The 22,350-nt window shown below is 40.0% G+C and overlaps 1 protein-coding gene across 3 annotated transcripts in view; it reads right to left on the reverse strand.

The window, feature by feature from the left end:
* The window catches only part of KALRN (kalirin RhoGEF kinase), a 721,333-nt gene that overhangs the window by 252,035 nt on the left and 446,948 nt on the right, over nucleotides 1-22,350 (reverse strand). For all 3 annotated transcript variants that reach the window (XM_054575198.1, XM_054575190.1, XM_054575189.1), the window contains exons 19-25: nucleotides 19,797-19,911; nucleotides 13,563-13,678; nucleotides 12,961-13,083; nucleotides 5,427-5,609; nucleotides 4,078-4,196; nucleotides 1,194-1,260; nucleotides 548-657 (exon numbers count right to left, since the gene is read on the reverse strand). In XM_054575198.1, the coding sequence (XP_054431173.1) occupies nucleotides 548-657; nucleotides 1,194-1,260; nucleotides 4,078-4,196; nucleotides 5,427-5,609; nucleotides 12,961-13,083; nucleotides 13,563-13,678; nucleotides 19,797-19,911 (833 nt within the window). The remainder of the gene's footprint in view (nucleotides 1-547; nucleotides 658-1,193; nucleotides 1,261-4,077; nucleotides 4,197-5,426; nucleotides 5,610-12,960; nucleotides 13,084-13,562; nucleotides 13,679-19,796; nucleotides 19,912-22,350) is intronic.

The raw sequence follows: 22,350 nt of genomic DNA on the forward strand, positions 1-22,350 counted from the left end.
TATAGGCTGTCAAGAAATGCATTCCATTATGTACTCTATCTATCTATCTATCTATCTATCTATCTATCTATCTATCTATCTATCTTTTCTACATTGTTGTTTTGGTTGAGATGATGGGGGAGTTGGGAGGAAATATTTAGGCTGAACAGAAACTTCAATGGATTTTTGAAACCTAAGGCCCACAAGGTAGAACTGTTAGCCTTAGGTGAATTCTAATGTCAGGATTCTCCACAGTTTTAATGAGGAAAAGCTACTTTTATTTCCTTAAAGCCTGGTTATCATTCTGATTGGGTATGAAGATATTGTCAGTTAGGTCCCCAAGGAGTATGCTGCTGAATACTTCACTTTCCACTAGGAATTTTGAACAATTTTGGAGAAATATGGGTGAATGACAAAGAAGTCTGACAGCAACTGACTTAGAAAATTTAACAAGTAACAATTTACTTGGCGAGATTTTCCAACCTGCTTTGACACACATGTTGGGACGCCCTATTGTTCAGTATGTATGGCCCTAAGTGTGTTCCTCTGAAACCCTCCACCAACCTACTTGTTATGAAAATCGTAGATCTCCTGGATGTTGCCAAAGATGATATGTTCTTTATTAAGGATCCCAGTGGGGATCTCCTCCACACCACTGGTCATTTCCCACAGGTAGGTCTGTAAGACAGCAACAGTTTCATCAGTGGAAAGAACTGCCACATGAAATATAGAAGAAATAAACAGGCCTCCAAACTTGTGGAGTAAGACTCAGACTGGCAATGAGTGCAGAGTGTAAAAAGTGAGACGGTAAACAAGCAAGACAGAAAGAAAGAAAATCCAAGTCCCATTATCTTGAACTGGTGCTAGGGAAACACATCCTGACCTTTAGTCAGAGCACAAAATTCACACTATTCTTATTTATTTTTTAATGTGTGCATGTTCAAGTGTGTGTTGAGTGGAGGATGCAGATTTTCAGACCAAGTTCATTGTGTCATGGTTTTTATTTGGAACTCAAGGGTCTTACACACTTTTTTGCTAGGTATAACTTGGGTATGAAAACAGTTTCTTTTCAAAAGTACCCATGTAATTACTACTGACTCTGATAGTTAAACTCTGGGAGAAGGCAAAGTGCACTGAGCTCCTCTCAAGGACCTGACACTGTCAAGGATGTCATTTTTCTAATATAGCTGTAAACTGATTACCACAAGACTTACCTCTAAGCACTCATGCAAGTCCCTTACATAAGCCTTCTCTGTCTGGAGCAGTTCAGCCATAATGAATCTGGAAGGAAACACAATGGCATTTAGTTGGTTAGAGATATAATATCTCCCCTCCTTCACACTTCACTTTCCCACCTTGGCATGTATGACATTATTGAATGTCCTCTTTTTCTACTTTACCAAAATATATCTCTTCCTTTCTTCAAAACTCGTTGCCTCTGAGTATTAAGTCTGAGTCCCCCTCATTCTGATCATTTGCTTTGTATCCCTTTGGCATGTTTGTGCTCAGCTAGTTCCACACCCTCTCTCCCTTTTCCATCCCAGTTCTTCTACTTTGTGATTCTGTGCAGATATGTGTTTTCAACTGCACATGTGTTTACATGTGTGCACCAGCATGCTGCACCATTCATATTCATTCTTACCAACTAGATAGCTTCCTACATTTCTCTTACAGCTCCAAGAACAATGATTTCTGTTTAGTGGAGTTGTTGACTTATACCAAAACAATTCATAGTACCTTAAATTAAACCAGGTTTCAGAGCTAAAAATAACAAATGCTAAGATACTACCACTGAGGCTGGGGGGTTAGTGACTTTTGTCTGCGAAGAGCCATTCAGTCTCTGTTATACCCACTCTGCTTTGCTGTTGTAGTGTGAAAGAAGCCATAGACAATATGTAATAAATAAGTAAGTAAGTGAATAAATAAATAAACAAGTGTGACTGTGTCCCAATAAAACTTTTGGACATGAAAGAATTTTAATTTTCACATCACTAATATTATTCTTTTCATATTTTTCAGTCATTTAAAAATATAAAAAAGAACCTTTAGCTTACAGACTATATAAAAACAGTTGGTTGTTAACCAGCATCACCCCAATAAGTTTAATTTAAAAAAATGGTGGGTCAAATTTGGCCTGTGGGCCATTGTTTGCTGACCTTTGGCCTGTGCACTTCAATGTCATTTGTAATGGGGCTCATTTACATCACAGACTGATGAGCATGAAATTGAGTGTGTGATGAGAAGCACAGCACAAGTGGACAATGTTAAATGACTGCTCTTCAGTCTCCCACAAATAGAAGCTTGTGCAGCACATCTGCAAGGCAAGGTTCCCTAATAACACAATGTGCTTGGGCAGCTGGTAAGCTTATGATGGATGCATGGCTTCACTGTAGTGTACCAACTTAATTTTCTTCTTTTGCAAATTTTTATTAGAAATGGTGCTTCCCAGCTATCTTGTGATACACAATAATATATAATTTGGCACTAAGTATGTATTTATGTTTATTTTAGATTTTCCATGTTAGTTTTCATGGTAGCATTTCCAGGTGTTCCACCACATGAAAATTGTGAGAAACCTTGCCCCTAACGTGTGACCTGTCGGAAATTACAAGAAATATTAAAACAAGCAGCATATTTTTCTGGACCTTTATTGTGGTTTTGCTTAAAGCAATACATTGTACTAGAAGTGGCTTTCCTATTACAATTAAAGTATTGATTAAAGAAATTCCCTTTTGCAGGAGTTAATTAGCCACTCTCTTATTATTCTTACTCTATTGGCAAAGTGGAAAGTGCATGAGCTTTGAAGTCAGACAAATAGGAATTGAATTATGACTGTTATTTACTAGAGGGAGCACTTGCTTCTCCCAGCCTCAGACTCCTTCCTTATAAAACAGTTGGTCACACAGGATTGCTGCAAGAATTAATTAAACAGTATTATGTGAGCAAAGTTTCTAGTACATTGTAGGTACTTAGTAAACACGGAGAGAAAGAAGGCCAGAAGGAATAGAATTTGACATGTTCAGGAAAGTTGTCTTTGATTTTACTGCATTGAGTTTCTGGCATTCTTCTGCCTTCTTCCTTCTTTTTCTCCATCTGCTTCCTGCAGTTTTGTGTCTTTCTTCATAATTTAGCTCCACTACCTTTACCATCCTCTGGCTACTTGGTGCCCCAGAGAGAGCCCAGCAGCAAGATTTGGTCAAGTGTGGTCTATTCTCCCTTTTATGGGTTGAATTATGTCCCATCCCCCAAATTTCATACGTTGAAGTCCAAACTCTCAGTACCTCAGAATGTGATCTTATTTAGAAATAGTCATTGCAGATTAGTTAGTTAAGATGAAGTTATATTGGAATAGGGTGAGCCTCTATTACAAAATGACTAGTATCCTTAAAAAAGGGGGAAATCTAGATAAATGCATATATTTAGGGAGAACGCCATGTGAACAAGAAGACAGCCATCTCTAAGGCAAGGAGAAATGCCTGGAAAAGATTCTTCCTTCTTAGGTTTTAGAAGCAATCAACCCTGTCAATACCTTGATTTCAGACTTCTAGCCTCCAGAATGGTAAGATAATGCATTTATGTTGTTTAAATCACCTAATTTTTCATACTTTCTTATAGCAGCCTAGGCAAACTAGTATACTCCCTAGGTGAAACAAAAAATCTACTTAGCAGACCAGCTTCAGCTTCTTCAGTTCCAAAGGACCTGTTGTCCTACTTCATTTTTATAAAGTCAGCCACCTAGGGATTCTTAATCTTAGCAAACACTTTTTTTCCCCCAGCATTACCCAAAAGGAATCTGGAAAAATAGGCTTATAAATCCTTTTGGAGATCTCTGGATATGTGTAACTGTGCAACACCAACATAAAGAAAGCAGAGTAATCAGGCAATGCTTTGTGAAGTTGACATGATTCACTGTTTCCACTATCCAATGCCCTATCATTCTTGGTTAGTGTGAAATGTGGGTGGAAGCATCAGGTATGTCCATTCTAACCTCTGGAGATAGTCATGAGCACACATCAAGCTGTAAAGGGACACAAAGAAAACCAAACATAGTCATGAGGAGGCTGCTGGTTGGATGGAAGTCCTCCCACCAAAACATACTCTTTCTTCCGGGCAGACTTTCGCTTCTCTTCATTGACTTCGTGATTGGCGTCCCGCAGCTTGACCTCACGATCAGAAAGGCTTGCTGGGATGATGTCCAGCTCCAGGTCCTTGTTATCCTACAGAGAGATCACAGAGGTCACCTTAGAGATGCTTTGGGAAAGCAACTAAGCAGAGTTGTGGAGGGTGGAAGAGGCAAAAAACAGAAAGATATAATGGAGGATGAGAAGATGGGGAATCCCACAGACTGCTACTCACAAGCACTCTTCTTCATGTGATATTTTTTTCAAATAAGGAACATATGAAATGTTCAGTTCAAATGTTTAGGGCTAACATCCATGGCAAGGAAAAACAATGAGCATATTTGATAATTAGTGTCATATTTTCTCAAGGACTTCGGTTCTGATTAAATCTAAATACAGGCACATGTGCGCACACACAATATTAGTCCAAGATTGATGATTACCCATTAAAATATATGTGAAAAAGAAACACATAAAGACATAAGAATCTACTATCATTTGTCAAGGGAAAATAATAAAAGCAAATATTTTTGTTTAAACAAGCAAATTCTTTGGAAATAGAAAACAATTACTGGATTTTTTAATAGCCCACCCCCGCTTACTTCAACACTGGTACTTATATAAGATGGAAACTTCTAGGAAAAAAATCTCACAGGTTAAAGCCTAATTTCACTGGTTTGACTGCTTTGCTGTCTAGTCTGCTCTCCTTCAGAGCATGAGCCTATTTAAAGATTTAAGAATTAGAAATCCTAGCACTGAATTGCCAGCCTGTGTTTAGCTCTTAATTCACAGGCCACTGACCCCTATTATAAAGAAAAGATTAAAAGTCTGTCTTCCCCAGCTTCATGGTAAATAGCTCCTCTTTTCACGTGAAATGTCAAATAACCTTTGTACAGATTATATCCTTTATTCTTGAAAGAGCACTGTTATACATACTGATGACTCTAATAATTTGCTGATTAACATAACTGGGTAGAAGATGGTATGATGAAGCCCAGATAAAGGGTTTAGTCCTCAAAGCCAACAATTAACTTCACACAGCAAAACTCTTGTTCTGTAGCCACAGGCCCCAACTGCAACCAGCCAATTTTTCTACATATATTGAATATATATCACTAATTATGCAAGGCTAGGGGCCAACGGCCCAGGAAGATGGATCAGGAAGATCCATCCCTTCACTAGAAAATGACCCAAGGCAAATGCTGTAGGGTTCACAGCTCAGAAAGACTGCTCTGGAAACCATGCTTCCTTCCATGGCAATGCCAGCAGTAGCACTGAGGGATACAAGAAAGGAGGATGTCCCCGCTGGGCAGCCCCCATACCCACCTCTGTGTTGACTCCTAGGGCTTTCTCCAGGGAGTACTGGTACTTTCCCATCCTCAGAGAGAAGTCTCTGTAATGCTTGTCCACCGTGGTCACCCATTTCCTGATCTCTGTGGCATGAATGTGGCCTTTTTCCACAAAGCTATCGGCCAGCTGAATTAGAAGCTTCACCTTCTCCTTTGTTTGCTGCCCCAAAAGATGGTTTTAAGTTATTAGGTTACATTTACTCTCAAAGCCCTCACCCCCATCTCCTTTATTCTTCTTTACAGCAGCCATAGATAGCTCATGGACTGGGTTTACATCCTAGCTCTGTCACTTATTAGCTGGGGGGTCATGAGCAAATTACTTAAACCCTCTGTGCCTCAATTCATTCATTTGCAAAATAGGGATTATAACAGTACCTAAGCCATAAAGGTGTTGTGAGCATTACATAAGTTGCAATGTAGAATGCTTAGAGCGGTGCCTGAAACACAGGGCTCACAGTAAGAACTCAGTAAGCAATACATGTTAGTCATTGTGACTATTAATGTAAGAACCTCTTACACTCATATAGTCCTTTACCAGCTTACAGAGTATGTTAATGTCACATCTGAAACTCATCTGAGTTTTAAAGCATCCCTAGGAGCTAGGTGGAGGAAAGTGGTGCGGGTCTCTTTAAAACCATAGATGAAAAAACAAAAACAAAAACTGGGGCTGAGAAACTTAGGACTTGTCCAAGTTCATAGCACCTGTGAATAACAGAGCCTGTCTGCTGCTGTTCCATAGTTGCTAGCTCTCTCCCTTCACTGTACTGGCCTGAAGTAGGCTTTCCAAGCATCAGGTAAGGTGGCACATGCCAGGATATAAAGAAATCCAGTTAGCAGATTTAAGAGTAAACCATGTCCCTTTCACTCCCAGGTCTGTCTTTAGTTTCCACAGAGAAAGAGAGAGAAGAATTAATAAAGCTGGTATCTATTACAGAGCTAAGTAAGGTGTATTGGGTTAATTTCATTCTAGCAGGAGTTTGCTCAACACCTACTCTGTCCACACGACTGTGTAGAGGGCTGTGGGGAGAATCTAGGGGGATAAACAAAAGAAGAGAAAGGACACTCATTTTCCCCAAACAGTCTATATCTCTAGAGGGGACAAGATTTTCATAGAGGGTGGTTAAACAACTCAGGGCATTATGAAATTGAACGCCAAAATGAGAAGTGTGTGTAGTTAATACTGCAGGAATTTTAGAACAGGAGAAAATAAAGGTCGGCTGGCATGGGCATAAAAGGTCTCATAGGTGGGGCTTCATGTTGGGTAAGATAAGGAAATGGAAGGAATGTTCAAACAAGTAACACTTGCTCATCTTTTATCTTAGGTTTCAACTTTGAAACTCTAAAATCAATCAGGGAAGCCTAATAGATTTTAAGGGAAAGGAAAGAATACAGAAATAATACTCTGGAGGTAAACTTATCTTTTGGACTGGAGGAACATAGGTCCAAAGTTTGGATCATGCTAGAGTCTAGACTGCTGAGGGAAATAGGCAGGAAATTACTGGAGGAATAGTAGAAAAGACAGAAGAGTCTTTCTCACCCTCCCTTTTCCTTTCCAGGCTCATTAAAGCCCTTCCCATGTCACTGACCCACCCAAGAAATGCCAGTGAGGCAAGCAGAGAGGACTTGGCCTGCCATGTGGCCAGGGAGAAGCAGGCTTTAACTCTGTGGCAACTCACTCAACACATCTGAGTCTCTCCTGTCTCAGGACTGTGGTCCGGCCCCCAGGGCTGGGAGACAAGGAGCCTGAAGAGCTTAGGTGTGAAGAAGAGAAAGTGGGTATGAGGACAGGAGAAACATCTCCTTAGCCATGAAAAGACTAAGAATAGTGGTATTGGGAACTGGTTAAGACACCCGGTATCCTAAGGACTTTGATCTTATTGCATTTAGCCTCCCCACGCCCCAACCACCGAAAAAACACCGTTTTTTAGATTTGTTATTTACTTAAAACAGAGACTAATTTTTGCAGCTCTAAACAAGAAATCCACCTATGTGAAAAGTCTTGGAAATACATGTTTATTCTCTTCTCTTTGTAAGGAGACTTCAGCATGAGATGGGGTTTTATGGGAAAGCTGGTGGCAGTAGCCCTACCAGAGGGAATTTTATCCTGAAACATCAAAACTGTGATTCAGAGTCAACAAAAAGGATAGCTTGTGGCCAAGAGTATTCCAAGTAAGTGTGGAATCTGAGAGAGCAAATAGACAATAAAATGTGCAGTATAGACAAACCCTTCCCCAATGAGAACTCACCTGCATCCGTGACTGTCCCAACTGCCCTCCATGGCCCCCAGCCTGCAGCCATGTTGAAACTCACATGTCCCTCCTGCTGTGATCAGTGGTCCTACTTCTCCTTGCTTTTAATCCAATGGCCCTTCTTCATCTCCTCTCCTCCCCACAATCTGAGCAGGTGATGCCCTTTCCAGTGTTCCCCCAGCGCATATATGTCTCTACTTTAGCATGTATCACATTGAATCATGTATGTGCTTCCTTCTTTAGGCCATGAATTCCTAAAAGATGTATTATATCTTATTCAATTATCTTCAATGTCTAGAAAATAGCAGGCATACCATAAATGTAGAATAAGTAAATGAGCAAATGACTGAGTAAATCTTGTTTAGAGGTGTATAAAACTAGACCAGTAAGAGTTGAGGGTTTTTACTGGGAAGAATTAGATGATAAACTTAGCCAATGAACTGGACACCAACCATGCCCACAGTCTTTGCTGAGAGCAGTCGGAAATGATTTGTCATATGTTAGTGACTCTGGTGGTATCATGTGACCTGCCACATGCCTGGCCACAGCTGATGAGGTCCAAGGTAAAAGCTTGTCCCACAAGGGCAGCCCATCTATATGCAGCCAGTCACTTCTGAGTTGTCCTGTCCTAAAAGCTCTGTCTAAACAGGGACAGTGGCAATATACTGGGTCAATTGAGCTGGTTTCTCTGGGTATATGAAGTGCAAAGACTTCACTGGGTAGTCAGTTGCAGAGAAAAAGTGAAAATGCAGAGAGCAGAAGTGAAAGGAAGCTGAATGGTGGTAATATATTCCTGATGCCCTGTGATGAGATGACCAGATAATAGGGCTGCTGGAACTGCCCTTAGTCTTGAGTATACCTGTAGAGGTGAGACTGTGATGTATTTCCTGTTTTTCCCATAAGGCTGAGTCATTCAGCATTTCCTAGGCTCCTGGAGGTCCAACAACATAATTTCTATCTTCTTTACTTTCCACATGTGGCCATACAATATCTTTTCCCTTTCATAACCTCAGCCAGTTTGAAACTCAGGTTGTGCAGTTCTTGAATGTTAGTTTCATAAGTATGCACATGATCTTGTGGACAAAAAGGGAAACTTTGGGGGAATATAATTCATTTGGGCCCAGAAATTTGGAACTGATATCTCCCTTATCTTTGCTTCATGTGTCCACTAATATATGTTCTGCCATTACCACTTTGAATTCTATATTATCTGCTAGTAAAAAATGAAGGATTCAGTCGTTCTTTTTAAAATTTTTCTTCTTTCCTTTGACCACTTAACATTATACTATCTTCTCCTAATCAGCGAGCTTTATACTGAATATAGTTGTTCAAAAACCCTCTTGGTATCTTTAGCACATTTCATAAGCCTTTAAGATTTAGCTTTTTGGTATTATTCTTATAATTTCAGTATAAACTTCTAATTTGCATTTCATGGCTTTTAGTCTTTTTATTTAGTTATTCATACATTCTTTGCATATATGAACCTATTGAGCGCCCTGTGTGGGTAAACAGTTCTGTTGTTATATATCTTCATATTCATTCCATAGGAGAGTTTGTCATTACATATAAACAACTAACCCTTTCAATAATATACATAATGTGTGAGCTGTATTTCTCTGAAGAGTGTCAAAAACATAATTATGCCCATTTTTTATCCGAACTGTTTAGATTCCATTTTTCTCATTCTGAAGGGTCTACCTGGCATGCCCACAGTTCTCTTTTCTCACAATCTCAATTCCAGGACATAACTTAGTTCAGTTAAGGCTCCAGTAACTTTCATTATCCCTTACTTCTCTTTTGTTAATAATAATTAAGCCCAGTTTATATCATAGCTTCTTTCAGAGATAAAATTGCCAGTTTAAAAAAGTGTCTTTTCAATATCATTACTCATTGGGAAATGTAAGTAAAAACCACAGTGAGAGACCACTTTATACTTTATATAGGATGACTATATAAAAAAGTTTCTGTAACAAGTGTTACAGAGGATGTGGAGAAGTCTGAACTTTTACACATTTTTGGTGGAAATGTAAAATCATGTAGCCACTTTGGGAAACAGTTCACAGTTTTTCAAAAAGTTAAACATATGACCCTGTCATTCCACTACCAGGTATATACATAAGAGAATGGAAAACATATATTCACATCAAAACTTGTACACGAACGTTCCCAGCAACATTATTCATAATAGCCGAAAAGTGGAAACAACCCAAATGCCCATCAACTGATGAATGGATAAACAAAATGGGGTATTTCCACATAAGGGAATATTATTTAGTCATAACAAAAAATGCAATATGGATATATGCAACAACATGGATGAATCTTGAAAACACTATGCCACATGAAAGAAGCCAAACACAAAAGACTACAAATAAAATACTATGACTACAAATAAAAGACTACAATAAAAGACTACAAATAAAAGACTACTATGATTTTAGTATTTTATTTCTACCAAGTGTCTGGAACAGGCATACCCACAGAGATAGATTAGGGATTGCCAGCACCTGAGGGGAGGGACAATGAGGAGTGACAGTTACTGGGTATGGAGTTTGTTTTGGGGATGATCAAAACATTCTGGAACTAGATAGCGGCAGTGATTGCACACCCTGTGACTATACTAAGAAGGAATAAATTTTAAGAAGTTAAAAACAAAAAACATTTTTAAGAAGCTGTGCTTTTAGAAGAAAGGAGTTCTTCCGGATGTCAATTAAGCTTTCTTATCACTGTGTGCCTTGACCCCTTACAAATTTAAAACCATAGGAAAATATCATTTGTATTCCTCTAACTGGATTGTTGATGGCATGCATTTGCGGATTGCTATTAGAAAGTACATTTTTATATTCAGTGTTTCTTTTACTTGATCTGTTTCTTTAGAGCAGAGTATAGTAATTCAATATACTCTATGGCCCTGTTCAGTCATAAGGTCCACTGTATTTATTCTCTGTTGTTTAATGTCAATTGGGTTTTTATTTCAAATTTCTTTTATTGGTTATAAAGATTAAAACCAAAGCTGTCTGTTTAAGAAAGGTTTTCCTCAGGGAAATGGGACTGGGGTGAGCAAGAGGCTGCTGCCTTTCATCAGAAGCTCCTCAACTGGATTTGTTATTCTGTAGTTATACCAATACCAAATAGTCCTGAGACTTGGAACATGACAGATGAGAGAACGAAACCCCATTAAGAGAAACAGCTAAGTTAAGAAGGAGAAACAACTGAGAGCATCAAAGTAAAGGAATCATATTAAATACAGTATCGATATATTTAATGATTCCTTTTTTCCAAATTTCCTTTTTCCCTTATGTTCACAAATGCTTTTAATCCAATGGCCCTTCCTTTCAATGCAAAAGATAAGTCAGGTAAGTGAATAAAGAGTGATTCTTGTCCTTCAGGAAGTTGCTGGCTCATACAGGGGATAACATTGCACACAGATCACTGGAGAACAGGAGAGTCCATACCAGGGGCCTCAAGGGCTATACAGACAAGGGCTGGGCAGGATCACAGGGGAGGGGGCACTGAAGTAGAAAGGTGGGCTCTTTTAAAAAGTTTGTACTAGAGGGAAGAAAGGATGTTGTAAGCAAAGAAATGGTACGGAAAAGGTACAGAGGCAAGAAAGTATATCAGGTATCTCTCAGAGAGTAAGAAAGTACATCCTTTCAGCTGGAATTTGCATAAAAGAATAATTAAAGATAAAGTGGGGGTGGCAAGGTATCAGTTATAGAAGTTGTGGAGTGTTAGCCTCAAGCACTGGCGAATCATTTAAGTTCCCGAACTGGGTAGTAATGTAACCACAGTAGTCCTTTACAGATGAACAGCAATGAAGAGCAGGATAGACTGAAAGGAAGGAAAGGCCAAAAGCATGAAACCCAGTTGGGCTGGTAACAATGTGAGTAGAAAAGAGGAAAGGTAGGAAGATGATGGTAAAGGAAGAATGGATTAAATTGACTGACTGATTCTCCACATTTCCGCTTTGGTTACGGACATATTCTGATTCTAGGAAGTTCTGGGTATCTGCTGTGATCCATCCTTATGTGAGTAGGAACACTGGTGGAGCTCATACAGTTTGGCTTATTAACAATTCATTATTGACACTATTTAGAGAAGGGCAGATAATGCAAAGTGGCTAATTCAAAGCCATTTTCATTTGGATTTGAAAAGAGTTCGGTGTACCTGCCACCTTCCTAGTGCTGTTTGTTCTAGCTGGTATTGAAATGAGTCTTTTACCCAAAATGAGAGCTTTTCACATTGGGTGAAAAGGCCCAAAGGCTCACAAGAATGCAGGGGAAGGCCTACCGCTATCAAGAATTCATAGTGGAGGCTCCATAAAGTGGGTGGCCACTTCTGAAACATCAGCTCAGAAATGAAGCTGAGGGCTTAACTTTGTCACAGCAAACGAGAGGAACATTTCCCATACTGTCAGAGGGACCTCTGGGGAGGGGAGGGCATTAATGTGCCCACATTGACTCCCACAGAATCAGTTCTCAACCTGGGAAGAGCATTTGCTTTGCATGGAAATGATGCCAAGAAAGGTTCCTCCATGACAGGGAGCCAGGGTGAGGAACAAGGACCCTACAGAGAGGGAACTCACAGATCAGATTTTCATTCAAGCCCAAGGGTCCTCAGATCAAATCCTGGCTGTGAACAAATGATGAAAGTGAGATTTCCTCCTATCATAGCCTTCTCTGCCTCAGTGTGAATGCGAGTGTGAGGGTGTGTGGTATGTGCACCAGTGCACATTCGGTCCCCAGAGACCCCAGCCTGGCTCATCTGCAGGTCTGAGGCCAAACAGAAGTACAGTTGATGCTTGAACATCATGGGTTTAAACTGGAAATAAACTCACCTGTTTTGTGAACCCACCCATAGCCACTGGCCCTTCCCATAAGGTGGATTTTCTGAGCCATTCAGATTTCAAGAACATGTGGCTAGGTGTAGAGGTTCACACATGCAATGTGCATTTCTCATGAATATATCCCTTTGCCTTATTTGGCCTGAAAAAATATAGCAGATTCTAGAACCTGGAGCAGGAAGAGAGCGTTTGGAAGTACAGCGTATAGAAGTTGACTTTCTGCATACAGATGCTGTACCTAGCAGTTGCAATTCATTGGGTACTCGGGTTTCACAGGAGATAACCTTACCTGTTCTTCCCCTCCTTGCCACTGTGGTTAAGCATTTTTGTGCAAGAGGCTGTTCTCCCTTCCACATGTGAAATTGGACAGATTGGAGAATGCTGGGGTAGGTTTGAGGAAGGCCCGGGATGCTTCCTACCTTGGCAGGCACCCTGAATTCCCCATATTCTTTCAGTAGTTCCTGAGTCTCCTCTGTGGTCTCTCCCGTGGAGGTATGTGTTGAGAGGTAATATTCACCTGTTTCTTGGATCCAGTCAAGCGCCTGTGGGAGCAAACAACACACCCAGTCCACCAAAAGCCAGCTGTCAGGAAGAAAACATGCCATGCTACCATGAAAGTTGTGGTTTGGGACAGCGTGATGGACCCAGGAAATGCTGACATGATTTGATCAGTACGTAGCTTAGAAGTTGGTTTTATAAATGAGCCCTCCTCCGTTAGACTTGGATCGTCCCACAGACAAAGAGAGTGTCTTGTCCATTAGACTGGCCCAATATTACCATGAATTAGGGGTAATCCTTCCGAGAATGTCTTCCCAACTCCTGGTGCCAAACTCTAAATAGAGCGCTTGGTAAAGGCTGAGTGCCCGGGAAGTGGCAGCCTGTTTCCTTCTTCTCATCCTCGCCTCCCATCTTCTTCACCCTACCTGCTATGACCCTCTTCTGGATATTCCAAGTGTAGGCCATCTTGGCCACTCTCTAGCCCCTTGAACTGAGGTAAAGCCAGGGAAAGCTCTGAACATACCTGCTTAGCGCTGCGCTCAAACACCACGTATTGCTGACACTGGTCTAACCGCCGCTTCTTCAAGGTCCAGAAGTGCAGGACGCGATTCTCCCTCTGTAAAAGCTCATTCAGGATGGCTGCAGGGTAGAGATGAACACTGGTCACAGGAACACCCTGAACAAATCTGACCAGCCGCTTCAGCCCCACATCCCAGGTGTGAGATAATTGGGGCCTTTCATGCCTCCCCATAGGACTAACCCAGATATCAGAAGCAAGGGAGCAAAAGCATGGTCCAGAGAAAATTTCCCAGAGGGGAACAAGATGGAAGTGACTGGGGTGAGAAACTGCTCATGAGGTTCTATCAATTAATGAGGGAAGAGTATGTCCCTAGGATGACTTAAAAGTGACCCTGATTCTTTTCACACCAAAGCTTGTCCTTGAGAGTAAGAGGCCATAAGGAGTGCCAGTCCCTAAATTAACAACTCAGTTGGCCCCTGGAGCCTATAAGAGTGAGTGGACCCGAGGAGTCCATTCTTGAGGAGTTCTAGGATAGGGTGAGAGGGAACCGTGACATAATGGATGGTGGAACTGCATGGGTAACCTGAGGCATGAGCCACACTCTCTGCTTTGCTCACAAGGCTGTGCAAACAGCACTGTAATGGTAGACCCTCAATTTTAGAACTTCCAAATTGTAGGCCAAGGGAAGTTGTATTGGAATCATGTCCACAGGGAATCGTATCTCTAGGGCTAAACTTCCATGTTGTTTGGGATCCGATCATAAGAAAAACTGAAAGCTGGTCTCACGTTACCTCCAGTGATGTTAAGCGTGACGATATGAACAAGGCATATAGCACCACAGTGGGCCGTGGGAGGTGTTTGTGCATGCTATTTCCCTCCCTTCTTTTTTTGTTTCAGGAGCAACTGGCTACATGGATAGATTTCCTAGGTGTTTTAATAGAATGTTTTATGCTTGAAACAATCAACTTTATTTTGTATTATGTCTGCCTCCTGCTTGCAGCTAACCATATTAGATGTCAATAAAATACACAATAGGATTATATAAAAAATTAATATTTGTTAAGCCCTCACTATGTGGCAGGCACATATTTTCACAATATCTCATGATGCATGCACAATTAATATCTCCATTCTATGATGAAGAAATTGAGGTTTAGAGAGCAAAGGTAACTTGCTCATGGTCATTCAGATAGGAGGGGGTACAGCTGTTTGACTTTAGACCCTAAGTCCTTAAGCATCTTGGTCTCCAGGTTAATTGGGGCTGTAAAGCACAAGTTATTGCACTCTACAAAAAAAAGGACAAGCCAAATCGCAGTGCTTATACTTATACTTAAAAGTTTTTGTTGATTTTGTGCATTTTTAATGCTCCATGGAAGTCTGGTTCTCTAAGGACAGAATCTGTCTTTCCTCTCTCAGCCTGAGAGCCTTTATAGGCCCCAATTATTCACTTCTCTCTATATCTATGCCTTTGCCATGTAACTTTTTAGTTTCTCACTAAAGAGACAAAATGTATTTTCTCACTCCTGACCTCAGGCTCAGCCCTGTGACTTACTTTGGCAAATAGATTAACAGAGTCCACATAAGGAGGGGCTTGAAATGTGCTGTGGACTGACCTTGCCTCTTGTCTCTGCCATCAGCACTGTAAGAAGTTATCCTGGGTAACTGCTGTCCCTTCCACTGAGGTCCCAGAATTTACACATGTGGAGCAGATAAGATCCTAACTTGCACTGAAGGAGCTGTGCTAGCCAGATTTGCAGCCTGAAGCAGAACTGCCTTACCGAGCCCCGCCAAGATAGCTGATCCCCAGCTACTGCACACACACTTGAACAATTAATGCTTACAACAGTATACCACTGAATTTTTTGGTTGTTTTTGTAGCAATCATTGCTCCTGTACAAAAAATTAAAGTAAGTGGCACTGCTTTGGGTCCAGGCGGCAAGTGGAAAGGAAATGGATATAGGGAAGAATGTACATCCCTGCTCGGGCAGAAGCTTCAATTGGGCAGATGAGTGAGAACCTATGTTTCCTTTAATCTTTTGGTCTCCTGGTCAGAGCTCTGCTCATTGCAGCTCCCCCTATGGTAGTTGCCAGAATCAACCCACATCAGGCAAAAATCCTAAATGGTTTCAGGATTCATTTTTTTTTTCTTTAAATTTTATTTTAATTTATTTTTTCAAATATATTTGTCTCTGCCTCCCCCGCACCACTTTCCCTTGCCCCCTCCTTCTTTCCCTCCCTCAGCTCTTCCCCTTTGGTTTTGTCCATGAGTCCTTTTATCTCCTTTTTAAAAAGCTTCTCTTTGGGCAACAACTTGCCCGCAGCCCCACAAAGTTGTAACATTCTCTCTGTGTGCCTGTCACTCTTAGCATACTAAGGTATAGGTGGAGTGTCTGTTCTCAGCAGGTGGTTGGTCTCACCCAGGCTGCCACCTGCATTTGGAAGTCAGAACATGTGCTCTGAAATGTACAGGAAGGGGAGGCTGACATAATGCCAGTCAGACACAGGGTTGCACGAACACAAACGGTAGCAGACCTGGAAAATGAACTCTGCTTCCCTCTTCTCTGTAGGGGACTTTGATTCCCAAAATTAATTCTTCCTATTGGCCTCTGATCTTCTCACCAGGGGAGCTTTCTGAGCAGGAGGGAGGCTCTTCCTCAAGCAGATCAGCACCTCCTGCGGTCCACTCTACAGCTCTTCAGGCCTGTCCCCGCCAACCCCTGACTCCAATTCAGTCTCAGTTCCCTTCCTAGCCTCAGTCTCCAGGGTCTCATTTCTCTGCATGCCAGGACAACAGTTGTTAAATTCTATACCCACTCAAAGGTGAATTTTTGTGTGATCCAGAGTAAGTGATTCCAATAATTTAAGCTTAATGTGATCAGCTAATGAGTAGTTTTTAAAGGTTCCTGATTTTTTTATACAGGCAAAAATTTTATAGAATTCAGAGAGATATTAAAGATTATCTAGGCTAAAGTTTACCTAAAGTACCTAAAGTTTATGTACGCACAAATCACCTGGTTAGTGTGGCATGGGGAGCTCTTACTAAAATTCAGGTTGTCTCAGTTGGCATAGGTGGGGCCTGAGATTCCGTGTTTCTCACAGCTCCCAAGTGCTGTCAATGCTGCTGGTCTGGGGACTACATTTTAAGCAGCAAGAATCTAGATATCTTTCTCTATTTTTAAATAAGGAAACCAAACTTTTAAAAGCTTAAGCAAGAAGTAATAAAGCCAGGATTAGAACTTGTCTCATGTCCAGGCTCTAAGATACCCTAGCATTGTCTGTTACCCACATTTGGCTATTTACAATTAAATTGATTAATATTTTAAAGACACAACAAAGAAAGAAAACTACAGGCCAATATCACTGATGAAGATAGACACTAAAATCCTCACAAAGTATTGGCAAACCGCATCCAGCAATACATTAAAAAGACCACCCACCATGATCAAGCAGCATTCATCCCAGACATGCAAGGATGGTTCAATATTTGCAAGTCAATAAATGTAATACATCCCATAAACAAAAGGAAAGACAAAAATCACATGGTTATATCAATAGATGTGGAAAAAGCACTTGATAAGGTGTAGCATCCGTTTATGATAAAAACACTCAGCAAAGTGGGAATAAAGGGGACATACCTCAAAATAATAAATGCTATACATGAAAAACCTACAGCCAACATCATACTCAATAGGTAAAAACTAAAAGCTTTCCCACTAAGATCGGGAACAAGACAAGGGTGCCCACTCTCATCACTTCTATTAAACATAATATTGGAAGTCCTAGCCACAGCAGTCAGACAAGAGAAAGAAATAAAAGGCATCCAAATCGGAAAGGAAGAAGTAAAACTCTCATTGTTTGCAGATGACATGACAGTGTATGTAGAAAACCCCATAGACTACACAAAAAACTACTCAACCTAATAAATGAATTTGGCTGAAGCAACGGGATACAAAGTCAATATTCAGAAATCGAAGGCTTTTTTGTACACCAACAATGAAATATCAGAATCAGAAATCAGGAAGAAAATCCCATTTGCTCTAGCAACAAAAAAAATAAAGTACTTAGGAATAAACTTAACTAAGGAAGTAAAAGACCTAATACTCTGAAAACTATACAACACTGAAGAAAGAAATTAAGGAAGACACAAATAAATGGAAGCATATACCATGTTTATGGATTGGAATAGTTAACATCATCAAAATGTCCATACTACCCAAAGCAATTTATAGATTTAATGCCATCCCAATTAAAATACCAATGACATATTTCACAGATACAGGATGAACATTTCAAAAATTTATATGGAACCATAAATGACTCCAAATAGCTGCAGCAATTTTGAGAAAGAAGAACAAAGTAGGATGGATCACAATACCTGACATCAAACTATATTACCAGGCCACTGTAATCAAAACAGTCTGGTACTGGCATAGGAAGAGACACATAGATCAATGGAACAGAATAGAGAGCCCAGAAATAAACCCATGTCCCTATAGTCAATTAATATTTGACAAATGGGGCAGAAGCATAAAATGGGGTAAAAATAGCCTTTTCAACAAATGGTGTTGGGAGACCTGGACAGCTACATGCAATAAAATGAAGATTGACCACCAACTTACACCATATACAAAAATAAATTCAAGATGGATAAAAGACTTAAATATAAGTTGCGACACCATAAAAGTCCTAGAGGAGAAGATAAAGAAGACACTTTCAGATATTCCATGCAGTACTATTTTCACCGTATGTCCCCCAGAACAAGGGATATAAAGGAAAGAATAAACAAGTGAAACTTCATCAAAATAAGATCTCTGCACAGCTAAAGAATACATCAGCAAAATGAAAAGGGAAATAACTGTATGGGAAAATATATTTGCCAATGATACCTTGGACAAGGGTTTGATCTCCAAAATATATAAAAACCTCACATGACTCCACTCCAGGAAGACAAACAATCCAATTTAAAAAATGGACCTGCACAGACACTTCTCCAAGGAGGACATACGTAGGGCCCAAACGCATATGAAAGTATGCTCAGGATCACTAGCCATCAGAGAGATGCAAATTAAAACCACAATGACATACCACTTCACACTGGTCAGAATGGCCATCATAAATAAATCAACAAACAACAAGTGCTGGCCAGGTTGTGGAGGAAAGGGAACCCTAGTACACTGTTGGTGGGAATGCAGACTGGTGCAGCCACTGTGGAAAACAGTTTGGAATTTCCTCAAAAAGCTAAAAATGGAACTGCCTTTTGATCCAGTGATTCCACTTCTGGGACTATACCCTAAGAGTCCTGAAACACCAATTCAAAAGAACCTATGCACTCCAATGTTGATAGCAGCACAATTTACAAAAGCCAAGTGCTAGAAGCAACCTAAGTGCCCATCAATAAATGAGTGGATCAGAAACACTATGGTACATTTACACAATGGAATACTACACAGCAGAAAGAAAAGAAGGAACTCCTACCCTTTGCAACAGCATGGATGGAACTGGAGAGCATTATGCTAAGTGAAATAAGGCAGGTGGTAAAAGACAAATACCATATGATCTCATCTATAAGTGGAACCAATCAACAAAACAAACAAGCAAGCAAAATACAACCAGCAACACTGAAAGAAAAAACAAACTGACAGTATTCAGAGGGGAGGAGAGGGGAGAGGTAATGAGGAAAAGAAGGGGAAGAGTCAAGTCAAGGACCATGTATGAAAGACCCATGGACAAAGCCGAAGTGGGGAAGGATTAAGGGTGGGAGGTGGGTTTGGGTGGGGCAGGGGAATGTGGTGGTGGGAAAATGGAGACAAACATATTTGAACAATAAAAAAAATAAAGTAAATTGATTAATATTTAATAGAAGTAAAAATTCAGTTCTTCAGTTGTACTAGGCACATTACAAGTGCTGAATAGCTATATGTGATTAATGGCTACTAGACCATGTAGCATAGATACTGGCCATTTTTGTTATTTCAGAAAATTCTATTAGCACTGCTCTAGACTCTAAGATGAATAAATGAAAAAGCTTTGGTGAATTTTATCACCATTTTTCCATTCCAAATCTTGATGCATATTTAAAATGTTTCCCAAGAATCACCACTGTCCATGCCAAACCACATCTAACTTTTTCTTATTCAAGGAGAAAAACCAAGAAACCTGAGAGTGCATGCAGACCAGGTATATGGCCTCTGGTTTGTGATGCTTAAGTGGATCGTGGCCAGCAGGTCTCACACTAACCTTTCACTTGCTGCTCAGGTCCCCGAGTATGGCTGGCGGCACTGGGCATGCTGACGTTGTTCCTGTGGATGTACTTGAGAAACACCTCAGCATTCCGCCGTGCCAGGGTACAGGCCTGAGGGAGACAGAGGTGTGAAGCTCTCAAACGTAAGTCCTGATCTAGCAGATAAATGGGATCCAAGACACCTAGGAGGGGCTTCTGAAGCTCTGGGTAACCAGAGACCAAGAGGCCATTCTGCTTCATAGACACTCAGTGCTAGAGGTTCACCCTTTTATTGAGTAAAGAATTGCCTCGTGTGTCTCTCCTCTTTCCATTTCAGATAAAAGTCAGAAATCAGCGATCCCTTGACTAGCATAAGCTGAGTCAGTATTACTGCTATTCACTCTCACTCAGGTTGGTGTTTCTGTGCCACTAGAATGCCTCTTATATGACCACTGGTGTAAGTCACTTTAACATTAATTTAATTTAGACCTGAGAAAGTAAATTTGGGAAACAAACCTTTTTACCATACATTCCAAATCTAAATGGCTATTACCCACATTTAAAATTTTATTTGTCCATCAAATTAACCCCCATCTCAGTAACAATAATAAATACCCTATTGCTGGGAAATATCACTCTTCCTAAAGGAGGAAGAGCTCTTATACTAGCTCTTTTAAGACTAACAATAGCAGGGGTGGCAGAGAGGACAGCTTTGTCCCACGTTGTTGTACCCATGGCGGAAACGGAGGCCCTGAAAGGGCGGGAGTCATGAAACAAGTCAGGGCTAGAATCTAGGCCTACTGAGAGCATTTCTAGTTTCTCTCAAGATCACAGATGATGTGAATTTCTTTAAGAAGCAGGTTTTCTCCATGATTATACAAACAATATATGGTAGTCCACAAATTTTTAATCCACGGTTTTCAGAATTAAATTATCTGTAGACAAAACTGTCAAATTTAAAATTTTTTTATTTTTTAATTTGAGAGAGAGAGAGAGAGAGAGAGAGAGAGAGAAGAAAGGGAAGGAGAGAGGAGGGAAGGGAGAGAAGGAAAGGGAGAGATTTGTTATTTCATTTATTTATGAATTCACTGGTTCCTTCTTGTATGTGCCCTGACTGGAGACAGAACCTGCAACGCTGGTGTATTGGGATGACACACTAACCAATGGAGCGACCTGGCCAGGGCCCAAACTGTCAAATTTTAAAACCTTTTACACTTAGCAACTGATTCTACAATTTATATAGTAGAAAATAGTTTAAATGATGCATTAACAACAATGGCTTCTAAGAGTTCTGGGAAAAGACCGCTGGTGGGTCCATCTAGAGGCCCATGAATTTAAGAGCTAGATGGCGGTTCAAAGCTAAGAAATCCAAAATAGGGCAACTAATGCACACAATTGGAGAGCTTGATGTCTCATCCATTGGGTATATACTTCCCATAACAACAGGGAGTTTCTGGACTACGGTTTTAGGCACATGTGGAAAACATCTAATCAGAACATTTTCTTTTTTCCTTCTTCAAAAGCAGCATTTGCTCTTATAAAGAAATACCTTTATACCTCTATTTAAAATCTTTGATATGCTCTAAGTCGTTTTGTTTTAAATTTTGTTTTATAACAGGAAAGACTTTTAAAATCATTTTATGCCCTGTACAGAAGAATTTCTATTTACTCTCATTAGTTAGAGTTGATTACTAAGGGTTCTTATTGACTGCAGGTACAAAAAACGGATACATGGGAGGAAGGCTTGGGGAGGCCATCTTAAAAAAAAAGAATAAAAAATACAACTCAATAAGGTGGTCCAGTCGAGAAAATCCCTAATACAAAAAAGGCAGTTAATTACAGAATTGTAGAAAATTAGTGGCAACATGTCAGGGTATAAAAATTTTCTTTTGTACTTCAGAAACCTGAGAGGAAGCAGAACATGAAAGCAAGAAATTTGAGAGTAAATGGAGCCTTCAGATAAGTTTTAACACAGAAGACTCTGTCAGAGAGAAGATCAAAGCCTGGAGGAAGGAGGGTTAGGAGGACTTCCCACATGTGCTGAAAACCTGTTTGGAGTAGCTCCTGTGCCTCCTCCCTGGCAAGCTAGAGCTCTACTAAAAGTAAAGGAAATCATATAAGGTATTGCTCTCTTCATATAGCAGAATAAACAATGTTAATTGATCAGTAATTGAAAATTATTAAATTTATAAGATGCCTACATTTATTGCTTTTAATTCTTGCCCTAAATATTGCATTACTCCTTTATAAAGATTTACTTTAATATTGTTTTATATCTAGGTTTATATATTTCAATAAAAATATTTTAATAAACCAAACATAACAGTGAAATCATGTATTTTTCTCAATTAACATCAATGGGACATCGGGATATTTGAACATAAGCACCAGTAGTAATAATATACCCTAACTACCCAATTATACAAAAAGTGCTGAGAGAAATATCGTGTTTTGCCATGTATAATGCACACGTACTTTTTTGGCCCAAACTTTCAGGAAAAAAATCTTTTTTAAAAAATTTTTTAATTTAATAATCCAATATTTTATTTATGTTTAGATACTTCTTTTTGT

The sequence above is a fragment of the Pteronotus mesoamericanus genome, unplaced genomic scaffold (assembly GCF_021234165.1).
Source record: "Pteronotus mesoamericanus isolate MK-2021 breed Mesoamerican mustached bat unplaced genomic scaffold, CSHL_Meso_final contig_27, whole genome shotgun sequence".
Lineage (NCBI taxonomy): Eukaryota > Metazoa > Chordata > Mammalia > Chiroptera > Mormoopidae > Pteronotus > Pteronotus mesoamericanus.